Below are 27,657 nucleotides of genomic sequence, written 5' to 3' on the forward strand. Positions count from 1 at the left end.
CAAAGAATTAGCCCAAAATATTTGCTATCTGTCTGGACTACCTGGATATGATCACTCTCTGACCAGTTCCTTTGTTATAAGGGCCCTTTGAGGTCAGCTGAAATTATAATTGATAGCACATCACTTGCTCTTCCATACAAACCTAATTTAGTAGCAGGAATGTTATATGAGCAAAATCCTAGGAAGAAAGAAAGGGAAATGTCCAGTCACCATGTCTCCTGTAGTAAAATGATGTTAAATTCTGACAGCTATTGTTCAAACAGATACTGTTCAATTCTGACAGATACTGTTGGCCTTTCCCTACTTCAATCTCCTGTACACTTATCTTTTTTTTTTCTTTCATATTGTCACTTAACTTTTTGTGGTGCCATGTGGACTTCCTCTGTTATCTTTTACACTGTTTTACTGTTGGACTTTGTTGTTGTGCTTGGAAAATTTCTTTTTTCAAGATTTCCTACCCCTTTCTTGGACTTCATTTCCCTTAGGAGTGAGTTGCCATGGCACTTTGCCTAACATTATAGTTTGTTACACTTGGCTTTCTTGAGGTTCAGAGTACGTGTTTGGCTGCAGTTCACTTTTGACTCCTTTATAATTGAGAATTCAAGTATCTCACATTCGTCCAGGGTTCCCATGGAGGATAGCTGTTCTTCTCATTTCTACCTCAACCTTCTGCTGGAGGTAGTTGTCAGCAACACATGTTAGGAATTTCTGGGAGGAGGCATGCTTGGCAGAAATGTTCTCCCAGCATATATCAAGAAAATTGAAGTCCCCTATGATGACTAAATGTTCTTGGAAACTGGCAAGTTTGTCCTCTTTTTGACTGGGTGGCCAGTAATGGAAGCCTATAACTATTTTTCTTCGTGGTCTCTGTGCATTACACATATGGGCTTTGTGCCTGCATGGGGCCTGTTGTCAAGAAGATTTTCCTAGTTAAGCAGGAACCCCTTGGTATATAAGGGTGGGGCTCCCACTATTTTCCCCGTTCTATTCCGACCGCCATTTTGAGTTCTCTTGTTCTTATCCTTTTTCTCCTCACACCTTTGCAGGCTCTTGCAGGGAGCAACTGAAGAGCAATTATGCAGTGCAGCTGGAGGCCCTGGAGACCAGCATAAAAGGCTTCCTGACACTGTTGCTCTTTGCCACAGCAATGCCAGTAGTTTCTTGTGCTCTGCCTTCCACATCTCCACGTCTTGAACCTTGCTCCTGCCCTGCTCCAGTTGTTCCTGCCTTGCTCATTCTGCTCCAGCTTGCTCCAGTTGTTCCTGCCTTGCTCTGGTTAGTCCCTGCCTTGTTGCAGTCTTTTCTTGCCTTGTTCCTGTTTCATCCTGTATACCCTAGTCTGCCCTTGCCCTGCTCCTGTGTATTCTCGTTTGCTCAGGTTGTTCCTGCCCTGCTCCAGCCCACTCATGTCAGGACCACCCTTACGTGACTGTCTCCCTGGCATCAGACCGCTGGACTGTTTCTGGACTGTGCTCTCTCTCTCTTTCTCTCTCCCCCTCTCCTATACCATATTGGATTGCCTGCTGCCTTCACCCTAACCCTGGACTGTTGACACCACTTGCCTCTAGCCCTACTAAGTGACAAGACCTCGCTTTTCATCAGCACCCTGGTCCCAGTGCTCTGCCTGTCTCAGCCGCCAACCACATCCCAGCCCTTACACTATCTACCTCCTTTTCTCCCTTTTACCTCACTCTTCACACAAAAAATGAACCAAAAATTCTTCTGTTGTCTTTTCTCCTCCAATTTTTCCATTCTGCTATAGTTTTTTGTCCTCTTCCTCTTCCCCTGATGGCTCTCAAAGCAACTTTTTGGAAGAGCGTGCACTGTGGCACTCAAATGCCAGTGACGAGTGGGCATTTGTTATGCCTGTTTCGCCTGAGGGAGGACCAGAAGTGGAATCCCATCCCCACTGCCACGTGTTCACCTGGCAGGTTTGCAAAATCAGGGTGGGCTGGCTCAAACCCAAAATGTGGAGCTGGGCCCTCGTGGCCATTCAGTTGGTCACAGCAGCACTGCCAGTGTGCCCTTCAACATTTCAGGTGACTTCAGGTGCTGGAGCCCTACCAGTTGGGCCATCCTTGCCTCCCAAATCTTGGATTCCACTGGATGAAGATAAGTCTAAGAAAAAGACCAAAAATGGCCACAAAATGCCAACCAAGGACAAAATGGTGGCAAAAAAGGGCAAAGAAAAGCCCACAAAGTGGGCCTCATGCCACTCACTGTCAATGTCCCCAAGACTGGAACACATGCCATTTCTTCCATCTACAATCCCAGTGTCATCTCCTATGGCAGGCCCTCCATCATGCTCACTGGCATGGAGCAAACCAGCTGCTGAGGCTGAAATATGGGATTCCTCACCCCATACACCAGCCAGTTCACTGCCCTTGTCTCGTCCATGACTCCTCCATTTCTCACTCTTGGAACAACAATCAGCTGTACCAAGACCAAGCCCAGCAGTTTGCCATTCGCATGGGATATACTCCCCAGTTCTTTCCCATTCCTTAAGCCACCTACCAACAGAACAGTTGAGATCTGGGACAGGGAGCTTTTCTGGCTGCCACCAACAGAACTGTTGCATCATGGCTGTGCATGGGACAGGAGACCTATAGATCTGTGCTACTATCAATGGAGTACATCTTACTACCCAGCAGAACCATGGGGTCCAGTTCTTTCAGTGCTGCCATCAGCCCAACCAGCTTCATTAGTTTTGGTGCGGCCAGCGTTTCTTGCATCTCAGCCTCCGATTCCTGTCCATTGACCTCCTACCAGAATCCAGTTTTCTCCACGTCTTAAACCATTGTTGCCATCTGAATGCTTTCCTTGTTCAGATCTGGCCAAGTATGCATCTTACTTTGACCAGCCATCGATCTATGATGACCCAGTTTCATTGTCACCGAAAGACATCATCTTGGCACAAGGTCTGAGATCCCCCTTTAAAGACATGGGAAGGTTCTTCAAACAGGTCCTCTGAATGGGGATGTCGCTTGGATTGGACACACAGCAACTTACTGAACTGCCAGTGAAATAAGTATATGACATTGTCTGGACAGAGGACTCTGTGCTGGTGGCTATCCTCTTCCTTCCTACCCTTCTCCAATCAATGAAGGAACCATTGAAGATGCCAGCTGCAACCAACATCCTGGCATTTGGAGAGCCAATACTGGGTCCAGGAGAGGGACATCCTGTTCTGCCACATCACCCAAGGCCCAATTCTGCCATCACAGAGTCAGTGCAACATTGGATACAGAAGGAGCATTCCACTCTGGCAGATTGAGAGGAACACCATTTGGGCTCCATGGCAAAGAAGGAATATGTGGCAATGGGACTGGATCCCTGAATCTCAAATTGCGAGGCAACCTTGAGGAGATTCCAAGACTTCCTGTGGGCAAAGATGGGCACCCTAGCAGAGTTCCTTCCAGAACAGCACCAAGAACTGGTTAGGGGGTTCTAGTTGAGGCAACAAATTAGCATTGCTTGTCACCACGTCAGATGCTATTTCAGGGCACTTATTGGTGTGGTGGCAATTAGGTGACCTGTGTGATTCCATGTGGCAAGCCGTTCCCAGGAGGCACGGTCCCTCATTGAAGAGATTCCTTTTGATGGGGAGGGACTCTTCAGTGCCTGGACTAATGAGAAGCTCGACAATGTACTGAAAGCCAGGGTGATGGCAAGGGAAATGAGCTTCACACCTTCACAGCCATTGAGGGCACATAAGTGGCCTCAAGAACCATCCTCCTACCAAAACTGGGGCCAATTCCATCAACCTCTGTGTCAGCAACAGTCATCCCAGTCTTGTCCTTGAGAAACCTTTCACTTCCAGCATCTAAAAAAGAAGAAGACAGACACTTAGAGGCAACGCCACTGATTTCTACTTCGAACCAACTTCCCAACAACAACGTAGATATGGCTCGAAGGCCACCTTACCATCTATCAAATGGGAAGCCATAACATTGGATAGGTAGGCCCACTCCAGTGTCGAGAGTGAATACCGTATCAAATTTAGAAACATAGAACCAGAAACAGAGCAAGTCAGAAGGGGTCTCCCAGGCCATCTAGTCTGACCCCTGGTTCCAACTGGCTCTGCTCATGACATGTCTACCATGTGCATGTCCAGCCTGTCCTTGAACACCCCCACCGATGGAGCCTCAACCATGTTCCATGGAAGCCCATTCCATACCCTTGGGGTCCTAACTGTCAGGAAGTACTTCCTGGCATCCAAATAGAACCTTGCTTCCCTCAGCTTTGCTGCACTGGAACATGCCCTATCCTCATCTGTAGGGGAAAAATGTCTCCACCCACCTCTGCGTGACACCCCCTCACGCACCTATATGTCGCTAACAGGTCCCCTCTTCTGCAGGCTGAAAAGACCCAGTTCCCTCAGTCTCTCCTCATATGGCTTTCCCTGCAATTCGGCCAGCATCCTTGTGGCCCTGCACTGCACTGACTCTAACCTGGCTGTATCCCTCTTGTAATGAGGGGCCCGCAATTGAACACAATATTCCTGCTGTGGGTGCACCAGAGATATATAGAGTGGCAGTACTACCTCTCTTGATCTATAAGCCATGCTTCTGACTATGTATCCAAGAGTGGTGTTTGCCCTCTTGACCGCCATATTACACTGCTGGCTCATGTTTAGCCTGCAGTTGACCAGCATCCTGAGATCCCTTTCACAAGTGCTGCTCTTCAGCCACTGGTCCCCTAACCTGTACTTATGAGAAGGAGGAAGTATGTGTCAGTGGGCTGTATGAAATGCGTGGATCTACTGGTTATAGTAACTACTCCTGGCTCCAGGGAGACAGCATATGTAGTAGTTCTCTGAGTCATCATGCCATACTTATTTTTTTTTCCATTCTTCACAGCGGGGAGTCTCCCACAACTACAATTTTCCCACACTTTTCTGTTGTTGTTGTTATTATTGCAAGCTGCAACATTTTTCTCCTCCTCCTGGGTGTTTTATGTGCATCTTTATCATGTCTGCGCAGTAAAGGACTGCGTAACTTTCAGCTTGCTAACTCACACCCACCAGAATTCCTGAAGCTACTGCCCTTCACATGTTTGGGGCGACAACTCTCAGTATTCCCAGCAAGCATGCCCAATGGTCAAGAGCAATGGGTGCTGTAGTCCAAATCATCTTGCGAGTTACAAAGGTGGCCATGTGCTTGTGCAGACATTGGCCTTGTTTAGAGAAACCTGCAGCCTAAGAGCATCAGGTTGCACTCTGATTCTGACAATGTCTTGTTTCCTGTTTCTGTTTTGCACCCTTTTCCAGCAGCAGTCTGTACTTTTGTCCCCTCTGGTCTCTTTCTCCCGTGTCCATATCTCCTGCCATGTTGCTTATGGCAGGAATAATTTCTTCCTCTCTCTTTTTCAAACAATTTGCTTCCCTACGTTTAACCCTCTACTGTATTTCTGTTACTCTCTTTCCCTTTTGAATTATTTCCTTGACATCCATTTAGAATGGTTTATTTATTAGATTTATATTCAGCTTTTTACATAATAAACTCAAAGCAGCTTACATCATTTTCCTTCTCCTGCTCTCAACCGTATCCCCACAATAAGAGCCCTGTGAGGTAGAGTGGGCTGAGAGTCTGTGACTCTCCATGGTCAACTGGAGACTAGGACCCAGATCGGCGTTCCAGACCCATGCCCTTAACCACTACACCACACTGGCTCTCTGATCGCTGACTGATCAGCCCCAAGGAAAGAGAAATGCATTCTTACTGTGAACCATTTAACAGCTTTGCAGTTGGTTTTTGAGATCAGTTACCAGCTATGCATGTGGACACTCTTAACACAGAGTTCGGCTTACTTTGGTTGTTTGCATTTCGTTTTAAAGTGGAACCACCATTGTCTAAACATGAGTGCATAGTAGTCTAGATTTTTTAAAGTTAAGAGAGTGTTAGTGCTCTTACGAATGCAAGAAGTACCTGCTAAGACCCACCTAGTCCAGCATCCTCGGCAAGGTCCCAGCAGTCAAGCCATGTGTTCCATCAGTGAGCCAATCCCCCCTCTGCTTGGCCTGTTCTAAACGCATCCTGCTCCCACTGATCTTAGGACTTAGTTACAACCAGTCAGATTTGATGGACACCAGGGAACATTTGAGAGCAAGATTTGCTGATGGTCTCACTTGAACTAGACTGCTGGGTCATAATACAAAAAGAGATTACAGAGCTGCTTTTAAGCTTACTTCCTCTGGACAAAGCTGACAGGAGGTAGGAACAACCTCTTTGGAACAATCAGTTACCAAGGGGAAATCCCAGAAATATTTCCAGGTCATGTAACTGAGGCTTGGGGACAACTTACCTAAGATAGTACAGAAAGCTGCACCTGCTGTTCATTCTCATTAAACAGCTATAATGGGAAAGGTACATGGGTGTTTGGGGTGGTGAGGAGAATGTGTGTAGCTGTTTGTATGTTGGAAACCCCTGATGACAACCACCTGAGAATTCTTAATGAATTTGAATGTAAATTGCTGAGCCTCAAACAAAAACAGGCATCCTGTCCTTATAATCAGCATGAGTGGAAGGCAGCCATTATGATGCCCATTTTAAAACAGAGAATCCAGGAAATTATTTGTCAGTTAGCTTAACCTCTGTTCCAGATAAGTAAGTAAAACGCATTGTTAAAAAGACGGATGGCTCCACAGATACCTCCATAGGAGAGGGTTCATTTTGGTGAAGGTTTCTGTAAATGGACGAAGGGGAGGTTATTTTTTTCAAGCATGCTTGACCTTCTGCTTTGGAAGATTGTGAGAACCATCGGACTAGTGTGCCAGGCCTGTGGAGGAAACATCAAGGTTCCTGTATTCACAGAAGGAGTTTGTCCCTGAATGGAAAGGCTTTTTTTGGTTAGATCCAGGCTTAAACATGCTTAGAGTAGCCCTAGTGGAGTGAAGTATTACTGTCCCTGGATTCAACCCAGACTTTCTACATATGAAGAACTAGTCTTGTTGAAGAAGAATCAGTATAGCTCCTGTAAAGGAAAACCCTATATTTCCAAATTTTGGCAATTATTTAAGAATTCCAAGCACCATTAGATGGGGTGATCTGGTAGGTACGAAGCCATTTTGAAAAAGGTCATCACTAAAGGCCGCCAAAGGATGAGCCCAAATTTTCCTTACATTACCTCTTTTTGGCAGGAATCACAGGTGTTGCTGTCTGTGATACCTATAACATGTTTGCCCTTCTCCCTCAGGAGAGGCAGGGATATACTTGCCCCCAGTGCAAGCTGGTGTCCCTCTTAGAGGAGGAGGTGAGGAGTCTGAGGGCCATGAGAGCAGCCCCCATCTGGCCAGAAGGTTGAGGGAGAAACAGCTGGGGAGACATGGAGGCATGTCACCCACAGGTGGAGGAGGCCAGCACCGCCTCCTCCAATTTCTAGCACCAACTTAGAACTGGGAAATAGGTTTTCTGCACTTGAGGAGGCTGGGGCTGAGGAGGACTTGGGGGACCAACCCATTTAGGATCTCCAGCCTGGGACTAGATGCAGCCAGGGGGCTGCTGCAGGAGAGGCAAGGACCAAGGCTTGGCCATCTCCTGTCACCAGGAAGAGACAGTGGGAGGTGATCATCATCTAAGGGGCACTGAGGCGGCAGTGAGCCGCCTTGTCCTTGAGGCAAGGGAGGTTTGTTGCCTGCTGGGCCCACACAGCTGGCACATGACAGACAGAGTAGAGTGTCTTCTTCCCTCAGGGGGTCACCAGCTGCCAGGCAAGGGGGAAGGCAGGATTGCGAGGGATTTTGAAGCTCTGGGCAAAAAAGGGACCCAAAGGCCCAGGTGGCCTTTTCCTCTCTCTTGCTGGCTGGACATTTGGGCCAACCAGTGAAAGGGGGGTTGCAGAGGAGAACTACTGGCTCAGGGCATGGTGTCGGAAGGAATGCTTTCCAGTACTCCAGGTGCCTGAAGCCATTTAGATTGACTCTCGCCGCCATCTTATCTACCCATCATGTTCTGACATGACCCTTCTACTGATTTCACTACAGAGGAGGCAGGAGTTTCATCAAGAGAAGGGGAATGCTGATGCACAACTCTGCCAGTGCTACAGTAGTCTAGACAAGGTAGAAGCAAGTTGTTGTAATATCAACGTGCAATTACAAGTCTACTTTAAAAGCACGGTTTAAAATAATTAATCAAAAGCTTTCTATAACAGAGGGCAGGCTTAAGCTGGCACTGAAAGGTTAGGAGAGTTGGTGCCTGGCAGACTTCAGTAAATGCAGGAGGAAGCACCACTGAGAAGCCCCTCTTTCTTGTAGCCACCAATCTAGCCTTCCTGATAGGTGGCACTTGCAGGGAGGCCTCTGACGTTAGGAAGACCTCAGGTGGTTTCCTTCGATTTCAGTGGAACTTGAGGGTTCCCAGACAAGGCTTTTATGGTGGCATCTCCCTCTCACATTCACAGAATACTATGGGGGCCAGACAGCCACCCGTATTACCCATCCCACTCCCATGTTTCCTCTTTGCGTCTTCTGTTTCTTCTCACCATGAAAAATATGTTCAGGAAGAAAAGAAGGACCCATATTTGCAGTGTTTCTAATGGTTGGCTCTACAACACCTCTGCCTAGAAGCATCCCTGGTCAAGACTATCCTGACTTCTTAAATAGAACAAAGAAATGCTGCTTTTACACTACTCTCTGTAGCCTGAAACTTATTCTCTACAACTTCTGGGTAACAGCCTCCCTTCTTCACACAACCTGCTTGGCCCTTTAATCCAACTATTTGCTGAGATCTATGGCTTGTCCTTTCTTTCACACCTGGATGCTCATGCACATGAATCTTTGTTCCAGTCCATCCTTTGTTGCTAAGCTGCAGACGTGTATGTACTTGGCAACAGCTGAGAGTGGAACATTCCTTCCTTGCTACTGCGGCAGAAGGACACCTCCAGCCAATGCCTGCCAATGCCTGCCGTAGGCCACCAGGGAAGCCTATCTCAGGGTCTGTCTCCAAGGGAATGAGCCTATTCAGATGATAAACATTTCTTTGTCCATATTAAAGTTTGCTTCTAACATGATAGCATTAGCAGTGCAGGGAGAAAATCTTGTGAAGACACAGCAAGAGCCAGAGGTGGGCCAGGTTATTTTGATGACTAAAGCAGAAAAATGGAAAAATTTTCTACTTGTCACACTGCCACATGCCTATACATTTATTTTCTTATTCGTTCCTGTATTTGGTAATGAACTTTTGCTTTTATGGCACTGAAAAATGTGCAAAGGTTGCTAGCCTTATTCTGACCCATGTTAAAGCTAAGTGGACAAAAACACTTCATCTCTAGTATATAAACTGGAGGTACTTTTTCAAACTTTTGCTTAGTAAGTGGTCATGTGAATCTCAGTCCAATATTGTCATCTGTGCTATAGCAGTTAGTCAGCTCCAACACAGAAAGAGGGGTTTAGATGGTTAGTTCTGTGGAACTAATAATATATTCCAAAGCATGTCCGGTTATCTGCAAAATAATTTAGCAGAAATATTGGAGTCTAGTTTTCTCTCCATCCCATTTGTGAGTTAAGCCCTTGGGAATGCCTTTTTCCCTACTCGCATGATTTCTGTGCTTCACTACAACTTGCTAATGTTTGCTTAGATAAACAATGGCCTGTGCGGGCAAGGCAGAGCAGGGTGTGTGCACCCATTCATGCTGGGTTCGGGATGGTTCTCTGGGCTGTATGGCGCATAGCAGGTAGCCAGCAAAGCTGAGTTAAAACAGGTGGGACTCCTCCTTGATGTGGGCAGAAACATTTACTAATGTAGCCCCAGGGGTGTTGCAGTTAAGTGCTCCTTCTGCCAATTACTGTGACCTTACTGGTTTTCTTGTTGGAGCCATCCATGTAATTAAAACTTGCTCCTCCTCACATGATAGTTCTCTCATCTTTTAGTGGGCAAAGAAACAAGTTTAAAAGGCCTTAGAAAATGGGACAAAATGGCAAGTAATCTCTAACAGGCTCTGTAAGAGAGATTTTAAACAGCTTAACAGCAGATATTAGGCAGACTGCCTCTAAAATCAGGTTGGTGCTAAGATGCTGGGTGCAGGAAGGATTAACTCTTTTCTTACCAGACCTCCTAGCCTCCCTCCCTCCCTTCCTCCCTCACACATACGAACTCACACACACACACCTACCTACCTCTTCTAGTTTTGTAGAAGATGATACATGGTACCTGTATGTGCTGTCCTACAATCAAATACCAGCCTTGGGGAAGGCATAATTTAATTTGAGACAAATCAGTTTGAGAAGCATGGGAAAAACTTGTCTTCATGCTGTAGCTACCAAGGCCTGCCCAATTTCCCCCACTCCAATCCAGGCAGAGCAATGTTTAGGGTTTAAAAGAAACCGCATATTCCTTTCCATGCATGCATGGATGTTGCACGCGTGCAAACTGGGTAGGAAGTTGCTGGAGTACTTGAAGAGAGGAATGACTCTTGTTCAATTGATCGCTTAGAGGTCAGTAATGTGAGAATCACAGTAGGAGAAAAAATGGTTTTTTGTCAGAAGGTAGCTAAATATTTTGTGAAACCAGTCTGGAGGAAAGAAATTGCAGAACTCCAATAGTGACTCTTAAGGCACAAACAAGTTAAAAGCGGCTCAGAACACCCCCTCCTTGTTTTGTGCTGTCAGTGCATGTGCTGTCATGGCCAGTGGGTGTCTGTGGGTCAGATATCCCTGTCAGAGTACAGGGAGACTGGGAAAACTTCTCCTAAATAATCTGTGTACAACTTTTTTTTTTAATGATTTTTTTCCTGTTTCTCTTTCTAGTATCCAGCGTGCTGCTTTAATCATTTTGGAAAATTACTACAGGGACTTTGCTGTCTATAATCCAGTGTTGTTAATGACTTCCAAAACACGCTCAACGAAGCACATGGCAGGACTGAAGGTCTACAGTGTTGATGGTAGGTTGAGATAGCTGGGAATGTTTGGAAGCGGCTATAGTTCATTATTCCCCTTCGCTGCCTTGACCACTGACTGTTGGAAAGTTCAATGAGCATCCTTCCATTCCCTTCCTGGAGGACATTTCCTGTTAGGAACCTGCAGCCAGAGCTGAAGCTTCTAAGCATCTTGTTTTTCATACGCTGGGAGATTAATTGTGGCTTAGAGGCATAGAGCATCGGCATCCCTCCTTCAGGGCCCTGTTTAGCAATCTCTGTGGCACTGCTACCCAGAAAAGCTCCTATGCCTCAATTGCCCTGAGAGCAGAGTCCATGCCCCATCAGTGCATTTGGGATGTGAGCGGGATGGTGTAACGTGGTGTCCTGTACGGTGGGGGGTTGGACTCGATGGCCTTCATTGCTCCTTCCAACTCTACTACTCTATGATTTCAGTGCCCAAAAGTTGCACATACACACCTCTCTTTTACTGTGGCTCCATGACAGCTAAACTGCACTTGTTGGATATCTCAATCTTACAATCTTTTCTCAGAAATGCTGAGATAATCTTATTATGATCTGGGGCAGAGAGGATACTCAAGTTTGTTGAGAACACAATGAAGCATTTCCTGCTGGTTTCTTGATGGACTTACGTAGTACCTATGACTATTGAAAATCACCAGGGCTTTTGTCATGCCCAAGATAAAACTAAACAATTTTGCACCCACAACAAAATATTGCAGAATATCCCTAGCTACTAAGCAGGTGCTTTTGTTCAGCCACTCTGGAAAAAAAACTTGGCAGTGTTGTTTGGGGCTCCTAGTAGGCGTGTGGGGGGAGTGGTTGAAGAGCTTGAGAAAGAGGGCAAGAAAGGACACCTTTTCACCTACAGTCTCCTGAAACTTGCCCTGTTTCACCATAATGTGCTAAGTGGCTCAGGTTTACGCAAGTATTTCATTGCTCTATTAAAAGTGCCATCCCAGGCATGTTTAGACAGGAAAATGCCCTATACTTTCTCATGATTGACTGGAAAATACTTGGCATTATTGGACTTTTTTCTGCCTAACATGTCTAAGATGTTCCTTAAGTGTGTGTGTTTGCATCTGTGGTGGGGAAGCCTACTACAGGGTGGAGTGTGGTGTGTCTGGAGGGGCATGTTAATCCCAAGGGATCATCTCTCCTGCATCCTACAACCCTAATGCCAGGGTCCAAGATACTGTAAATTGTTACTGTAGTCAGGTTGATTCCCTATAGAGATGTTGCACAACATCTCTAAGTTTGGACTTGGTGAAGTCATTTGAAGGTCCATAAAAACTTGCCCTTTTCTCAGGCTCAGCTCAGTACATGAACTGGGAATGCCATCACTGCTTCCCTCTTGCTGCCCGCCTGTTCCTGCCAGCCCACCATAGCCAGCGCCCCCACCCCACTCTCCTGCCAGGCAGAAGCAAGGACAGCAATGAGAAGTGGGCAGGAGGAGGGATGGCGAGAGATTTGTTGTGTTCTTTCTCCTCCTTGGCAATGGGGCTCTAAGTCCAGGAGAGTGATAGTTGTCTGAGGCAAGCTTGGGAGAGTTTGGCATTTTAAACTCCCCTTCTTCATTTCCCCTTTTCATTCATTTTTCAGCATAGCTACAGACTTGTATAATAGGCCAACCTCTGTTCCTTTTGGCTTGCTCTCCTTGCTCTTTCTTTCTGGGAAGGGCATGAGAGTTTGCATAGGAATCAGGGAGAAATCCAGGATTTTTACCATAGGATTAATTAGGCAGCAACATATCCCCCTCCCACCTCAAATGAAAGGAAGCACCAAAGATAGGGTTTTCTGTCTTTGATATTCAGTGAGAACCCAAGATTACCATCTCCAAGTAATGAGATGAGTTAGTCTAGAACAGTCTTAGATCTCTACCCCCATATTTTTTAAAAAATATTTTCTTAACATATACAAATTCATAGAGGAAAGTTGTAGAATAGGAAAAAAACTAATATAAACAGAACAGACTAAAGTGAACAAAATAAGCAAAGTTGCCAAGGGAATTATAAACAAATACAGCCTATGTACTGCAGCTCCCAAAACTGACTCTCTTCATCTCTTCCCACACTCTATGAGAGCTTGCAAAAAAATCATTATTCTATATATTAACATATTTTCTAATCTGCTCAAACTCTACTGCTTTCCTTTTTCCCTTCCAAACTTCTCTGAACTTCCATTAGTCATGCTAAGCACAATAAAATCCCAATTTGTCATTAAATTCCTCTAATGGTCTTTGGATTACATAATTAGTTAGGTTTCCCTCACTGCATATTCTACTAATCTGTTTCTCCATTCTTCAGTGGTTGGAGGCTCCGGTGATTTCCCTTTTGAAGCTATTGTGATTCTTGCTGCCATTGTCAAATACTTACATAACTCTGACATGTCTTTTAAAAGGGTCACTGGAACAATATTCAAAAACGTGTCCTTGGGACTCTTAGGAAACTTAATTTTAAAGATTTTCTGCATTTCTGCATGTATCAATTTCCAATTTACCCCCAGTTTTGCACAGGACATGGAAATTTGCAGGACCTTAATGCTTGGTTTGTAAAAATACTTTTAATATGCAAAGTCCTACATATATAGGGAGTCTCCTGAGTATATGGAAAATATTACCTTTTGAATGGTCCTAATGTGCATCCAAACTTTTATACATTCAACACCCCAAGCTTTTACTACTTGCTTTAAGCACAGCAAGTTTAAAAAAAGTTTCTGCCATTCAAACAGAAAGATGTGAAGGCTCCTACTGCAAGGTCAACTCTTCCATCTCCCCTTTCCTTCAAGTCTCTCTTTAGGATGAGAGTCAAAGAGAACAGCCATGCAGGTGTCCATATCTGCTTTAAAGTTGGATGTGTGTCAGGGCTAACATCAAAGGGAGTACACAGGAGAGGGGAGCTGAACCAATGCCACCCCAAAGTGTTTCCTCAGGCCCATGTCCCTTTCCCTTTACACAGGAATGAGTAACTTCAGAGCATTTGGAACCAGTTTCCTACCCCTGGAACTGGAGGGCTGGAGGGTGTCGTGTTGCCCTCTCCAACTTTACCCGCTTGGTGTCTGCCTGAATGACATATGCATAGTAGTAGCTAATACTGAAGCAAGCAGCCTGGGAGCCATAAAGGGGAAGGATCTTGTGTACAGTTAGAACAAAAGGTGCACATCGCTTTTCTTTTCTTTTCTTTTTTTCTTTTATTGTGTAGTATTACTGTCTCAGAATTTATTGGTCTGCCACACCGCTCTAGAACCCGTGCTTTAACTGTTTAGATCCACAGTGCGGAATTGAGGCATTTGTGTAGATTTGCATTCTGTCCCTGGGGTCAAAGAAATACCATGTCTTGCCATTTTCATCTGTGGGAGAAGCATTTTAGTATTGATTGATTTTACAAACACCTTTCAGGATAAATTAGGAGGCATATAAGTTCCCCTCCTCTCTAGGGGCTTAACATGGATGACCGGGAACCCATTCTAGAGCAGGACCTTAGCTCACATGCTTTGCCTACACAAGATTACTCTCTGGCATCTCCCCAGAGGGTTTCAAGTCTCAGCTGGAGTAAACAACAGTAAACTGCCAGATGGGACAGTGGCCTGATCAGGCATAACACAATCTCACATGCTCTGCTCTTCTCAAAGGGACCACCTTGCTTTACAGGTCCTATTTCTGGCTAGAACATTTATGTCCTGCTTTTAGAATTTTATTTTATTCCATGTGGCAGTGCTTTGAGAGTTGTCTTACTTGATGTTGATGTTGCTTGATGTTTTCTGTCTTTGTTTCCACCAGTTTGAACTCCTCTGCACTTTGACTGCCATCCACACCCTCCTGTTTTTCCTGTCTGATTTTACATTCCCTGTTTCTTATTGCCCTTGTGGTCAAACCAAAAGTCTATTTAAGTCATGTCTTTCAGGGGATGGGGGGGGGGTGCATGTGAGTGTGTCCTCTGTCTATTTCTCAGTCGTTTCTGTAGTAATTTATAATTTTGTAGAGTTATTTTCTAACGCTTGCTCACTCGCTTGCTTGCATATATGGGCCCTATATCTACTTTACTTGCCTTACTTATGTTTCCTCTACTAATATGAAAATAAATGTATCAGGGAAAACTGTCCTATTACTTCACAACCACAGTGGGAAAGGGCTTTGTTCCTGTTTGAAATTAGGGCTATAGGGAATGTTGCAGTAGTACATCGCACTAACTGATGGGTTGAGTCTTTGTCTTTAACCCTGTTTAACCCACTGTCCTCCTCTTCTACTTCTTATAGGGCCAGACACTAATGCTACTGGGCAGTCCAGGGCCATGATTGCTGCTGCAGCTCACCACAGAGACTCGAGTCACAATGAACTGTATTATGAAGAAGCAGACCATGAGCGAAGGGTCAGGAAACGTCGTGCAAGGTAAAAACTTCCTTTAGGTAACCCACAGGAGATGGCATACTTTTTCTGAAATGGAAGCAGGAATATTCTCTTTTGTGCACTTACACACATGCACCCACCGCAATGACTATTTCCTGTACCATAAAATAGGAAAAGAAAGTGTGAGAGACTTGCATCAAATACAGTGAAGAACATCACAGGTTCAGAGAGGGAGTTCAGCTGTGGCAAAGTGTATGGCTTGTCTGTGAATAGCTCAGCTGGCTGACAGCACCCACCTGAGCTCCCCTGGCCTTAGGCGACAAGGGAAGGTTCTCCTTTCAGGCTGATATCCTGCCTGCTCCAGAACACCACCAGGTTGTTTTGCAGCCAAACTTTTGTCTGGGTCAGTCAATTTGTTTATACCTTCAGTTTGCCCAATGTATTCAAGTCCCAGCCAGCCAGGCCTCCTTCTGGGGAGACAAAGTCAAATACACCCCCACCAGCATGTCCCTCCTCCCTGCCTGTAGCTAAACTTTTTTTTTTGAAGCCAGTTCTGGTTTATCCCTGTGGCTCAGATTATATCACCTCCTTGGTGCACACCTGCATTGAGAGCAGTGAAGCAAGAGGGGAGATGGCTGGAGCTCCGGTGGAGGAAAGCTTGTGCTGAGCTCGACTCAACACAGGCTAGAGCTCATTCTCTAACGGTGAGGGTGGCAAAGGGGCACTTCTTCTTTGTGGTCTCAGTGCATCACATATATGGGTTCTGTGCAGACGCACGCAGCCTGACAGGGAAGGCTCCAAAGCTAATTTACTAGTACTCAGTGGGAGCCTCTCCTCTGGGCACACCCTGGTGCGAGAGAGGGGCTCCTTCCTGGTCCTTAGTGTTTCTTCCACTGCCATGATGGTGCATCAGGAAGTTCTTCCTCTGATACTCGTAGTGCCTCACTTATCTTTTTACTGTGTCAGGCCTCTCTGCTTTGTCAAACTCTCATTCCCTTTTCTCATCCAACTCCTCTTTTTGTCCATTACCCTTCCTTAAAAAAAAATCTATCTGTCCTATATATCTCTTCATGATTTTTCTCCACTAAACTGTTCTTTTGCCCACTAGCCTAACTGCCCTGCACCTCATTGCAGTCTTCTCCCTATTGCCCTTTGTTTTGCATTCCCGTTCTCTATGATGGCACTCGAAGCCCTATATAGAACTGCCCCAGCTGCAGCAGCAAACTGCCCCCCAACAGTGTGGTAGTGCCTTGATGTGCCTCCTTGGTTTGGGAGAGAGCCACATGGTGGAGGCCTGCCACTGCTGCTAAGCTTTTCCTAAACAGTCCAGAAAGCACAGGCCCGGCTGCCTATATGCTGAGCTCTGGAGCAAAGCCTTCCACAGGTGTAATGCTTCTCAACTGTCCACATCTGGGGCCACAACATCCTCCATGCCTGCACCATCAGCAGGGCCCTCTGTGACCACTCCACAAAAGGGGGCAAGATGCCAAAATCCCCAGAGCTTACAAGCTAGTGGCCAGGTGCCATCTGATGCTGTGGGACAGGGCTGCATCCCTATGTGAGTCCCTGCTGAGGGAATCGCAAGACCTAGCAAATTACATCAGCGCCGAGGCTACCTATCTTGCCCACCAGGAAATACACACAGCCAAACACCAGGCTCAGTGCAGTGCAAGAAACATGGCCAGGGCAATTGGCCTCTGGAGATACAGAAACAGAGTGAGTTAGGCCAGGCCTCCTGGGCCATCCAGTCTGACCCCCAGCTCCACTTATGACATGCATGTCCAGCCTATCCTTGAACACCCTCACTGACGGGGCTTCAGCCACCTCCCGTGGAAGCCCATTCCATATCCTAGGGATCCTAACCATCAGGAAGTACTTCCTGGCATCGAAATTGAACCTGGGTTCCCTGAGCTTTGCTCCAATGGAATGTGTCCTGCCCTCCAGGGGAAAACAGGTCTCTATCCACCTCCACATGACACCCACTCACATACCTGTATGTCGCCAGCACATCCCCCTGGACTCTCCTTTTCTCCAGGCTAAAAAGACTCAGTTCCCTCAGTCTTGCCTCATATGGCTTCCCCCACAATCTGGCCACCATCCTTGTGGCCCTACACTGGTGGCCACAGTTCCAACCGGGCTATATCCTCCCTGTATGATGGAGCCCAGAACTGAACACAATATTCGAGTTGTAGGCCCCCTCTGCCCTGAGGCACAGACCACCTCTGCAGCCTAGGTGGTGTGAAAACCTCCCATGCCCCCACCAAGGCCACCAGCACCCAGATGGGGCCAGGAGGGACCTGTGACGTTGGTCCTAGGCTGTCAACCTCCACCCACCCATCTTTGGTCACTGGCTGCAGCCCTTTTATCACCTTGGGCTCATGGAGCCTTTCCATTATCCAGCGTGGGTACCCCCTGTTCTGGGTGGATTAAGAGAGCAAATGTAGCCAGCTGAGTGCAGTAGAAGAGTGGAGACCACAAGAGAGACCAGCTGCTGCCAACAGTAGGCTTCAGGGTTGCCATATCATGGATTTGGTATTCTCACCCCAGATCTGCAGTGTTCTGTTTGCGCTACCGTTGGGATGGTGTAGAAGGAAATACTCCCATACCCAGCCTCTGCCCTATCCTCTCTCATGCAGTACCATCACAAGCTGCTTCACGTCTGTTGTCTCAGAGGAACATGATTTCCACATGGTTTGACTCTTCATTTCTGACTTCGGGCAGTAGCAGATGCAGGCATATCAGGAATCTCTTGTAACTTGCCTACTTTGAAGGGGTCTGCTTAGGCGTTCCAACATAATCCTGTATACTTGGGCTGACTGAAATCAGTGGGCTTAGCGATGCCTACCTTTACATATGATTGGACTGTAACCCAATTCTTGAATTACAGGAGAGGCAGAGGGTGTTTAATTATCTTATTTCTGTCATAACTGCTTTCATAGCTACTGCTTTAGCCATATTTTTGCTGAAGCTGTTTTGCTAAATCTTTTGGTAAAGAGATGGGGGCATCTTGTAGATTTCTTTAAGAACCTCCTGCCTTTCCCCCCTTAACCCGAATGCTGCTGTAAAGCACCACTGGAGCAACAGCAGTCAGGCACATCCTCTCTTCAGCCACGTTGTCTTTGAGGTTTGCTGACCACAGACTAGGCAGCAGTGCAGGCCCGTGAGCAGAGTGTCTGCTCAACTGTATCAAGCATGTTGCTCGGCTTTACCCACCAGCATCACTGTGAATCAGTTCCTTGCTTCTAGAAGTAATAGTTATGAGGAACATTGAACATTAAATCTGCTATTCAGAATATGTTGTTCACAACTTTTAGCTATGACTGGCTGCTTGCCTTAAAAAATACCCTGGTACAACTCTGGTGGTTGTGGGTGCTTCTTGTCTAAAGTATACATGGACACACTGAAGTTGTGATTATGCCCAGCTTGCTTTATTGTGATGCCTCTTCTGGTTCCTTGGTGTGTAGGCTCGTGGTAGCAGTTGAAGAAGCTTTCACCCATGTTAAGTGTCTACAAGCCGAAGAGCAGCAGAAAGCCCCAGGGGAAGTCATGGATCCTCGAGAGGCAGCTCAGGCCATCTTCCCCTCCATGGCAAGAGTACTGCAGAAATACTTAAGGACTACAAGACAACAGCACTATCATACCATGGAGAGCATCTTGCAGCACCTGGCCTTCTGTATTGCCAACAACATGACACCAAAGGTACTTCCTGGCATGCATCTTCGTGTCATTCCATGCACATGACCACAGTGGGGTATAGGTCTGCACTCACAGCACCCTCCACTGCATCTCAGTCACTTTGGATAGCAGAGTATGTGGATCTCAGGAGCCAGGGTGGAATGGTGTTAAAGGGTCCTCCAGTGTCCTTCCCAGCTTCTAGCCCTTCACTTTGACCACAACACAGAATAGATGCAACGGGTTGCAGAATACTACTTTCTTTGGTGCAAAAGGCTTAAAAAAACAGAAATATAGAAACAGAGCAAGTGAGAAGGAGCCTCCCGGACCATCTAGTCTGACCCCCAACTCCAGCCGGCTGCACTTCCAGCTGCAAATACCTACCATGTTCAAGTCCAACCTATGCTTGAATACCCTTACCAGTGGGGCTTTAGCCACCTCCCATGGAAGCCCATTCCATACTCTCGGGGTCCTAACTGTCAGGAAGTACTTCCTGGCATCCAAACTGAACCTTGGTTCATAAGCTTTGCTCCATTGGAATGTGTCCTGCCTTCCACCACAGGGGAAAACAGGTCTCTGCCAAACTCCGTGTGAAATCTCTCACATACCTACATGTCACCAACAGATCCCCTCAGAGGCTCCTCTTCTCCAAACTGAAAAGACCCAATTCCCTCAGTCTCGCCTCATACGGCTTCCTCCACAGTCTGGCCACCATCCTTGTGGCTCTGTGCTGCACCAGTTTCAACCTGGATATATTCTTCATGTAATGTGCAGCCCAGAACAGAACACAATACTCCAGCTGCAGGCACACCAGAGTCGCATAAAGTGGCAGTAATACCTCTCTTGATCTAGAAGTCATGCTTCTGGCTATGCATCTAATGTTTAAAGCTTTCCAGATGAGCTCACTAGAGCATTTCCAAAGGACCTTCTCCCCATCCTCCTAGGTGCACCCCATCCCTTATCAGAAGTGCACTGGTAAGGAACCAGATGCTGTGACTGAGGAACCTGAAACATTCCTTCCCTGAACCAGTTGTTTGTCTCTGCAATCCTCCTCTTCCTGATTGACCCAAATCCCTGGACAGGGAAGAGAGAGAGGAAAAGTCCACCTGGACCTTTAGGTCCTTCAATCTGTTGCCCGGAGCCTCAAAATACCTAGCAATCCCACCCACCCCTGCCTGGCCGTGTCTTTCATCCCCACGTGGATCACCAGAAGTGGCTGGTGACCCCCTGAGGGAAGAAGACACTTTACTCTGTCACATGCCAGATCTGTGCGCCCAGCAGGCAACAGACTTCCCTCGCCTCAAGCTCAGGGCAGCATACTACTGCCTTAGCAGAGAATCCCCAGTGATGATCACCCGCCACCATCTCCTCCCAGTGGTGACAGATGGCCGTGCCTTGGCTCTCGGCACTACTGCAGCAGCCGCATGGCTGCATCGCGCCCCAGGCTGAAGTTCTCAAACAGGTCCATCCCCCAGGTCATCATCAGCTGCAGCCTCCCCAAGTGGAGAAAACTTGTTTCCCAGGTCCGGGTTGGCACCAGGAGATGGAGGAGACCGGCCTCCTCCTTCTGTGGGAGACATGCCTCCATGTCTCCCCAGCTGTTTCCCTCTCAGCCCCTTCCTCCCCTCTCTGCCCAGAGGGGGGCTGCTCCCAGTCAGCCTGGAGCGCTCTCTCAGCCATGTCCAGGAATTGCTCACCTTCTCTTACCTCCCAGAGGAAGGCAAGGGCATCTTCTGGGCTGTTCACCTTCTGCTCTGGGAGGGACACCAGCTGGCACCTAGCGCAAGTGTATCCCAGAGAGAGATGGACAAACATGGCACAGGTGCTGCATTTGACAGCAACACCTGCAGTTCCTGCCATGGCCGTCTCCTGGCCTGACGTGAGCTACCCCTCACAGAGCCTCCCTGCTTCCCCCACCTTGTCGATCCTACACTAGCCTTACCTGACTTTCCCCATCTTGTTTTCCCAGGCAAAACAATAAAACAGACAAACAGTTAAAAATAACCAACAATGAAAAACAATGACCCGGGGAAGAGAGTCCCCAGTCAACCTGGGCCACAGCTAAGGGACACGGGGAAGTGACGACACCCTTGCCATGTTGCCTCTTGGCACCGCCAGCAGCTGAGTGCAGCCTAATAAGCCTCTGAGACTGCTGCCTCCTCCCCCTCTGCTTCCTCCTGGGCCTCTCTGGCCCCACCTGCCTTCCTCTTCACTCCTCCTGCCTTCATGAATTCCCTGATCACTCTGTTCACATTCCCCCGGCCTCTGCTGCTCTGCCAAGATCCAAAAGCCTGGGGTCCTCCCCGTGAACCCAAGTGTCACTTGGGTACAAGTCATGCCAGTGGGCTTTGTGAAAACAGAAAATTATATTGAAAGTAACCTATACAGGGGTCCATCCCTTGCCCAACCTACCTGAGAGCAGCTTTCTTCCCTCCTTACATCCCCACACTCCCTGCTCTTCCTACTCACCCACTTCCCTGGCTTTTCTCTTGGGTCACTTTCAAGAGAACAGAGAAAGAGCCATAAAGGACCATGAGCCTTGAACATGACCGGGCATGTTCAGCCTTGAGAGGAGAAGACTGAGGGGGGACATGCTATCCCTCTGTAAGTACTCAAAGGCTGTCACAAAAAGTAAGGTCAAGAACTCTTCTTCCTGATGCCAAAGTGGAGGAGATGGGATCATCAATTCAAGTTGCGACCCAGATTCAGGCTGGACATCAGGAAAAGCTTCCTCACTGTCAGGGCAATAGGACAGTGGAACCAGCTGCCCAGAGAAGTGGTGGGCTCTCCCACACTGGAGACATTCAGAGAGAAACTGGACAGCCATCTGAGTGGGATGGTGTAATGTGGTATCCTGCAACAGCAGGGGGTTGGACTAGATGACCTTCATGGACCCTTCCAACTCTGCTATTCTATGAGGGCTGTGCTTCTTGCCATAGTGCTATGAGCATTGGTGGCTTACTTTTGGTTGGCCTACTGGATGCCCCAGTGGTCAGCAGGACTTTGTGTTTGCGGTGGATACTAAGGGAAGGAGAAAATGAAATTTAAACAGTTGCCCAGGGGTTATCTAGCCTTCCTAGAAATTTGACTCTGAGCTGCCCAGAGGTTTGGCACAATTGGGCAGCATACAAATGTTTTAAATAATAAACAAATAAAATGCTGCTTGAAGAATGCTTTTCTACCAGGGACTTCCAAATGAGGCAGTGATTTTTCTGTTCTGCTAGAGCAAGAGAAGTTAATTTGTAGCTCTCTAAATATTTTGACCTACATTTCCCATAGTCATTGGTGAAGGATGCTGGAAGTTGTAAGCCAAAACTTTAGGGTGACCACAAGATCCCACTTGTGTGCTAAATAAAGAGGGATACAGAGCCAGTGTTTGCTTTCCCCCAAAATTGGTGGCCATGGGAAGAGAGCCAGAGCAGAGCATGTTAGATTGTTCATGGAGCTGTCCCTCTTCTTCTTCTCCTCTCTTCCTGTGCCCCCACTTCCCAGAAAACATCCCTGTGTGCTGCCTTTAGAAGCTACCTTCCCGCTTTCCATTTTAAGGAAGCATTCCTTGTAAGCAGTGGAAGGGAGAGTTCCACAAGTACATTTAGAACACTGCAGATAATTCGTTCTTGCCAGAGTCCAGTAAGTAAAAAATGGCAATGCTACCTCAAAAGACAGCTGAACAGCGCAAAGCAGTTAGCACACTTAGCACGGCCTCCAGTAGAAGCAGGTGGATTCCTTTTACTGGCCTGCTTGCATGTTAGGGCTAAATTGGAGGAAGGGGTGATGCGTGTCAGACTGTAGGTTGGACACTGGAGGGAAGAGATCTGAAAAGGAATCTAAGCAAGTTCAGGCCTTAACACAGAGCATACAAAACTAATGCAGCAGCCAGCCGCCCAGGGTCATGGGGGTTGGCCTTACATACATGTCATGTCCACCTTTCCACTTCTGCCCTACATGCAAGCAGATGACCAATGGCATCTGGTTCACACATAACGGGTCGCACTCAGTCCAATTATAGGTTGCCTCATGCTGTGCAAATGACTTTGCATGGTTAAGCCACGGACAACCCAGTTCGTTGTTAGTTTAACTTGGGGTTGGCTAATTTACAACCTGAAGTGTCCAGGTTCACCCATCACACAGCAATTGGTCTAATTAAAGGTTTCAGATTAAAAGTAGCAGTGGCATGTGTTTCTGCATAACACAGAAAGTTACAGAAAGCAGCACTGTTTTCCAATTGTAATGTTCACTTTCTGGTTCTTAGCTTTGCTAACACAATGGAGTAGCCTTCCTTTCTTACTCTCTGTCTTGTCTTGTAGCCCAGTAATCCTATTGCTAAGTACCTGCCAGAGCCCTTCATAATATGTTGAGTATGCGAGCAAATGGATTAACTAGTTCTGCTCTTTATAGGCACGTGAGTGTCTTAAACAAGTTTGACATCAAGTATTCTGGCAGAGTTTCTCTACCCCACTCCAGAGTTTGCATTGACTAAAATGTAAGTGGTATCAAGCAAGCACCAGAAAGTGAAGCTTGTTCTTTCAGGTTTGTGAACTGAGGTTCTTCGCTTTCCCTCCAGAGTTTTGGCAACTGCCCTTGTTTCTGAAAATATGGTTCTGCAGAAAAGATGCTGGAGCTGGGGGATGAACTGCTGATTGTAGCCCTGGTTCTGCACAGCTGCACTTCTTCTCACTGGGCCTGGGGATCCTTTTGTAGTTTCTTCCTCCCTTGCATATTTATGACAAATAGCCGCACAAAGGAGGAAAGGAACGGAATGAAACTGCCAGGCTATACATCAGATTATACTCACTGAATCAAGCCTTACTTGAAAGCTAAGACGTTTCCAGGCTGGCTCCAGATCTCACCCCTCTATTCTCTGCCTGCTTTTCTCTAGGCTTTCCTGGAACGCTATCTCAATCCAGGTCCAACCCTGCAGTACAACAAGGATCGTTGGTTCTCCAAACACTGGACACTCGTTAGTGAAGAAGCTGTAACAAAAGAATTAAGGGATGGTGCTACGTTTGTCCTCAAGTGCTTGGATTTCAGCCTCGTCATTAATGTGAAGAAAATTCCTTTCATCAAACTCTCAGAGGAGTTCATTGACCCCAAATTTCATAAGTTTGCCCTTCGCTTACAGTCTGAAACATCAGTCTAGGTGTGGGTGTGGGGTGGTGTGAGAAGGGCATAATTTCTGATTTCACGTGATCAGGTATTTGGATTTGGTTTTTTCCCCCTTTTATTCAGATCATTAAGCACAGGTGATGGACCACAAATATATTCGCCATCTGCACTTTATCAGTCAGGAGAAAGAGGTTGGAGATTTCTAGAGTCTAGAAAGATGGACTGGATTAGCATGTTCATCAGGACTGAATAGAAGCCCTAAGCTCATGCGCGCTGCAGAGGCCTGGGAGCTCTGGTGGTGGTATGCTTTTAGATCAGCTGCTGCTCCATCTTACACACATACATACAGAGACCTGTATTTCCTGACACAATGTATTTCATGCATGCATTTTGCTTAGCTTTGCTTAGCTTTTGGCAGTCACCTGTGTAGCTCGTTCAGGCTTTGCGCAAAATCAGGGTCTGCACTATCCGGACTTTTTTGAACTCATTCCACAGCTTGAGATTCCAAACCTACAGCAGACAGTGCATGTGTGAGAGCTGTTTGTCTGCTGTCCTTTCTCTCCTCCCAGCATTCAGTGCCATAAATTCATTCCTAACTCCATGGGGCAGCAGCTGCTGGAGGTGGAATAGTGCTCTTAATTGTGGTTTCTCAATTCAGACACTGTACCACTGCAAATGTTTTAATGCTTTTTAACATGTTTAAGATAACTCAGTGAAGCCAAAATAAAGTGGGTTTGCAGGTAACCTATTGGGCAGTACCTGTCAGGGGATTTGGAAGGCCATTTTGATTCTTAAAGGTAATATAAGTATCTTATACTGGGGTTCTGCATAATTCCATCTTTCCATAGGCTAGTAAGTTACTTCTTTCAGCACTCTCTATAATTTAGCAGTTTTGAATAATAACCAATTTTCTGTATAAGGGCTTTCTTCCTGTCAGAATCTTATAACCCATGTATGTGTCCTCCTAGTTTAAGCTCCCCTTTCTTTCCTTGTGTGTGCGTAAAACTTATTTTTCTAACCCTTCTAGGGTTTGTCTTTTACTTTTTGCCTCTTTATCTCTCAAATATAGAATGGTTGAGCAGAATGTGGTGGTTAGCAGAGTCTGACAAATATAATTGTGGAGTGGTTGGACATTTCTAGATTTAGTTGTATTTTGAGAGCAAACTTACTGAGTGTTGTTGGGTCCACGATTCCACAAGTTTTAGCTGGTTCTGGTGGTTATTATTTGTGTTTGCAGCTGATATCTTTGCTTGTCCTCCGTCATACACAGAAAGGAGCCCGTTGTTTTTGAGGGTCTCCACAGCCTGGAGAAACTACCATGCTTTCCCTTCAGCAAGTTTTCTACATATGGAAGATGACATATCCAGTCTCCCCAAGAAAAGTGGGGAAGGGCAATCTCACTTTTTCTGAGGAACTGGGGGAAAATGTTCACCTCAGAAATAATGTGATCCATGTTAGTCCCTTAACAAATACTTCGGTGGACCTCTGCTTGTTTCCTGCATTCACCTATTCACAGATTCTGCTTGCAGTGGCTCTTGGTGGTAGGAACGTTTTGATTACTTTGAAAGCTAGACATGAAAACGAAATATAAAATCAAATAAAACTTTACAGAGATGTTACAGTAAGAATAGTCCATTGAACAAACATTGCCAGCATTTTTGTCAAACCAGGCATATGTGTCGACATGCTAAATCATAGCTGATACAGCCCTGCCATACAACTTGAGTTTTTACCCTGTTTCAATAGTTAACAAAGGTAGGCCAGGTTTAACCCATTCATGCACACACTGCATATATTTTCCTATCCCACAGACTCCTCAAACATAATACATTATTAATTAAAGGACATCTGCCATATTTAGCTCAGTTTTTCTTTCAAACTTGAAAGCAAATTATTTTTCCAGTAATTTGTCAATAATACCATAGTCAAGCATTAACAAATTGCCAATTCATTCTTAAAACAAGCATCCAATATCTTTCTGTTTACCTGTACAACTCTACTGTAGATTAAAAGTGTAGGTATACATAGGTTTTTGCACAAGTAATACTCTGTACAGGTGGCTTTTTTTTTTAATCTGGAAGATTTGTATTTCCAGCATATATAATTTTGTGGAATTGGAGGGTTTCTCGGGACATGTCTAAATTTAAAGGGGCTTTCTCTATCACAACAAGGGGATTTCTCTACTGCGTAGTCCTAGTAAGGAATATGGATTAAAGTAAAACTCCAAAAAACAATAACGGCAAGCTTTAGGCAGAACAAGAGCCTACAGGTTCTACATGTTGGGTGCTGAAGGAATTTTCAGTCTAAACTTGCATAGGATTGTGCCTTATGATGTTTAAACATGGACTCACACTCAGTAAAAGCTTTACTCAAACATTGATGCAAGTGACTTGTCCTTGCTTAAATTTGAAGCACATGTTCATAAAGAATGTGGTTTGGGATTCAAATTTTGAATTTCAAGTGTTACACAATCCTTCATTTTCAAGATTAATCAGCTTTTGGCTGCAGTTGTACTTTCCATTCCATGTTTCTGCATTATATGAAGGAGCCCAGCTGCTCAAAGAGCAACGCAACATTGGGATGGGGTGCAAAAAAAAAAAAAAAGAAAGAAAAAAAAAGCTCCTTAAAACAATTAACTTATTTTTATTCCCCACCATGTTCTTCTGCCAAATATTCTGCTACTCAATTTCGCTTGGTTTTTGTTTGAAAGCAATAATCTCTCTCTCTCTCTCCCTCTCTCTCTCTCTCTCTCTCTCTCTCTCTCTCTCTCTCTCTTTCTCTCTCTCTCTTAATTTAACTGAATTATACCTGGTGGCTTAATGTAGGATGGAATAACCCTTTCTTGGCACAAACTTACTTTGGGAATCCTATTTCAGTTGCATCACTTCCTAAAAAATAAATATTTTAAACAATGTTTGACTGTAACCATCCAGTTAGATGTGGATGCTCGGTAAGCCTGCCATCTCTTGTGATGTGTAAATTCAGAGCAAAGGACATGGAAAAATAGAAGCAGAGCAAGTCAGAAGGGGCCTCCAGGGCCATCTAGTCTGGCCCCCAGCTCCAGCCAGCTCCGCTCATGACATGCCTACCATATGCATGTCCAGCTTATCTTTCAACAACCTCTCCGATGGGGCTTCAGTCACTTCCCATGGAAGCCCATTCCATATCCTCAGTGTCCTAACTGTCAGGAAGGACTTCCTGGCATTCAAATTGAATCTTGGTTTCCTGACCTTTGCTCCATTGGAACGCATCCTGCCCTTCTCCATAGGGGAAATCAGGTCTTGACTCACCTCTGCATGACACCCCCTCATGTACCTATAGGTCACCAACAGATTCCCCTCAGAGTCTCCTTCAGGCTGAAAAGACCCAGTTCCCTCCGTCTTGCTTCATACGGCTTCCCTCACAATTTGGCCTCCATCCTTGTTGCCCTGCACTGTACCAACCTGGCTATCTGCTTCCTGTAATGCAGAGCCCAGAACTGAACACAATACTCCAGTTGCGGGTGCACCAGCATAGTATAGAGTGGCAGTAATTCCTCTCTCCATCTTATAGCCACACTTCTGGCTATGCATCCAGGAGAGGTGTTCAACCTCTTGACCTGCACATCACACTGCTGGCTCATGTTAGGCTGCAGTTGACCAGCACCCCAAAATCCTTTTCACAAG

General features: G+C 46.1%; 1 protein-coding gene and 1 long non-coding RNA gene across 7 annotated transcripts in view; one reads left to right on the forward strand and one right to left on the reverse strand.

The window, feature by feature from the left end:
- Window positions 1-27,407, forward strand: part of VANGL1 (VANGL planar cell polarity protein 1) — a 53,182-nt gene extending 25,775 nt beyond the window's left edge. For all 5 annotated transcript variants that reach the window (XM_044452407.1, XM_044452405.1, XM_044452406.1 and 2 more), the window contains 4 exons: window positions 10,742-10,875; window positions 15,124-15,256; window positions 18,679-18,913; window positions 23,766-27,407. In XM_044452407.1, coding sequence (XP_044308342.1) covers window positions 10,742-10,875; window positions 15,124-15,256; window positions 18,679-18,913; window positions 23,766-24,026 — 763 coding nt within the window. In that variant the 3' untranslated portion in view covers window positions 24,027-27,407. The remainder of the gene's footprint in view (window positions 1-10,741; window positions 10,876-15,123; window positions 15,257-18,678; window positions 18,914-23,765) is intronic.
- On the reverse strand, window positions 73-25,252 carry LOC123034772. 2 transcript variants are annotated; one of them, XR_006416839.1, is made up of 4 exons: window positions 25,162-25,252; window positions 23,697-23,859; window positions 3,740-3,823; window positions 73-178 (listed from the first exon to the last, which is right to left on the reverse strand). It is a non-coding gene; the product is annotated as an uncharacterized LOC123034772 (long non-coding RNA). The 2 variants fall into 2 exon arrangements; XR_006416838.1 differs by lacking the exon at window positions 73-178 and having other exon boundaries at window positions 3,694-3,823.
- Window positions 27,408-27,657: the final 250 nt, after the last annotated feature.

This window comes from Varanus komodoensis, unplaced genomic scaffold (assembly GCF_004798865.1).
Source record: "Varanus komodoensis strain SLA01 unplaced genomic scaffold, ASM479886v1 scaffold72, whole genome shotgun sequence".
Classification (NCBI taxonomy): Eukaryota; Metazoa; Chordata; class Lepidosauria; order Squamata; family Varanidae; genus Varanus; species Varanus komodoensis.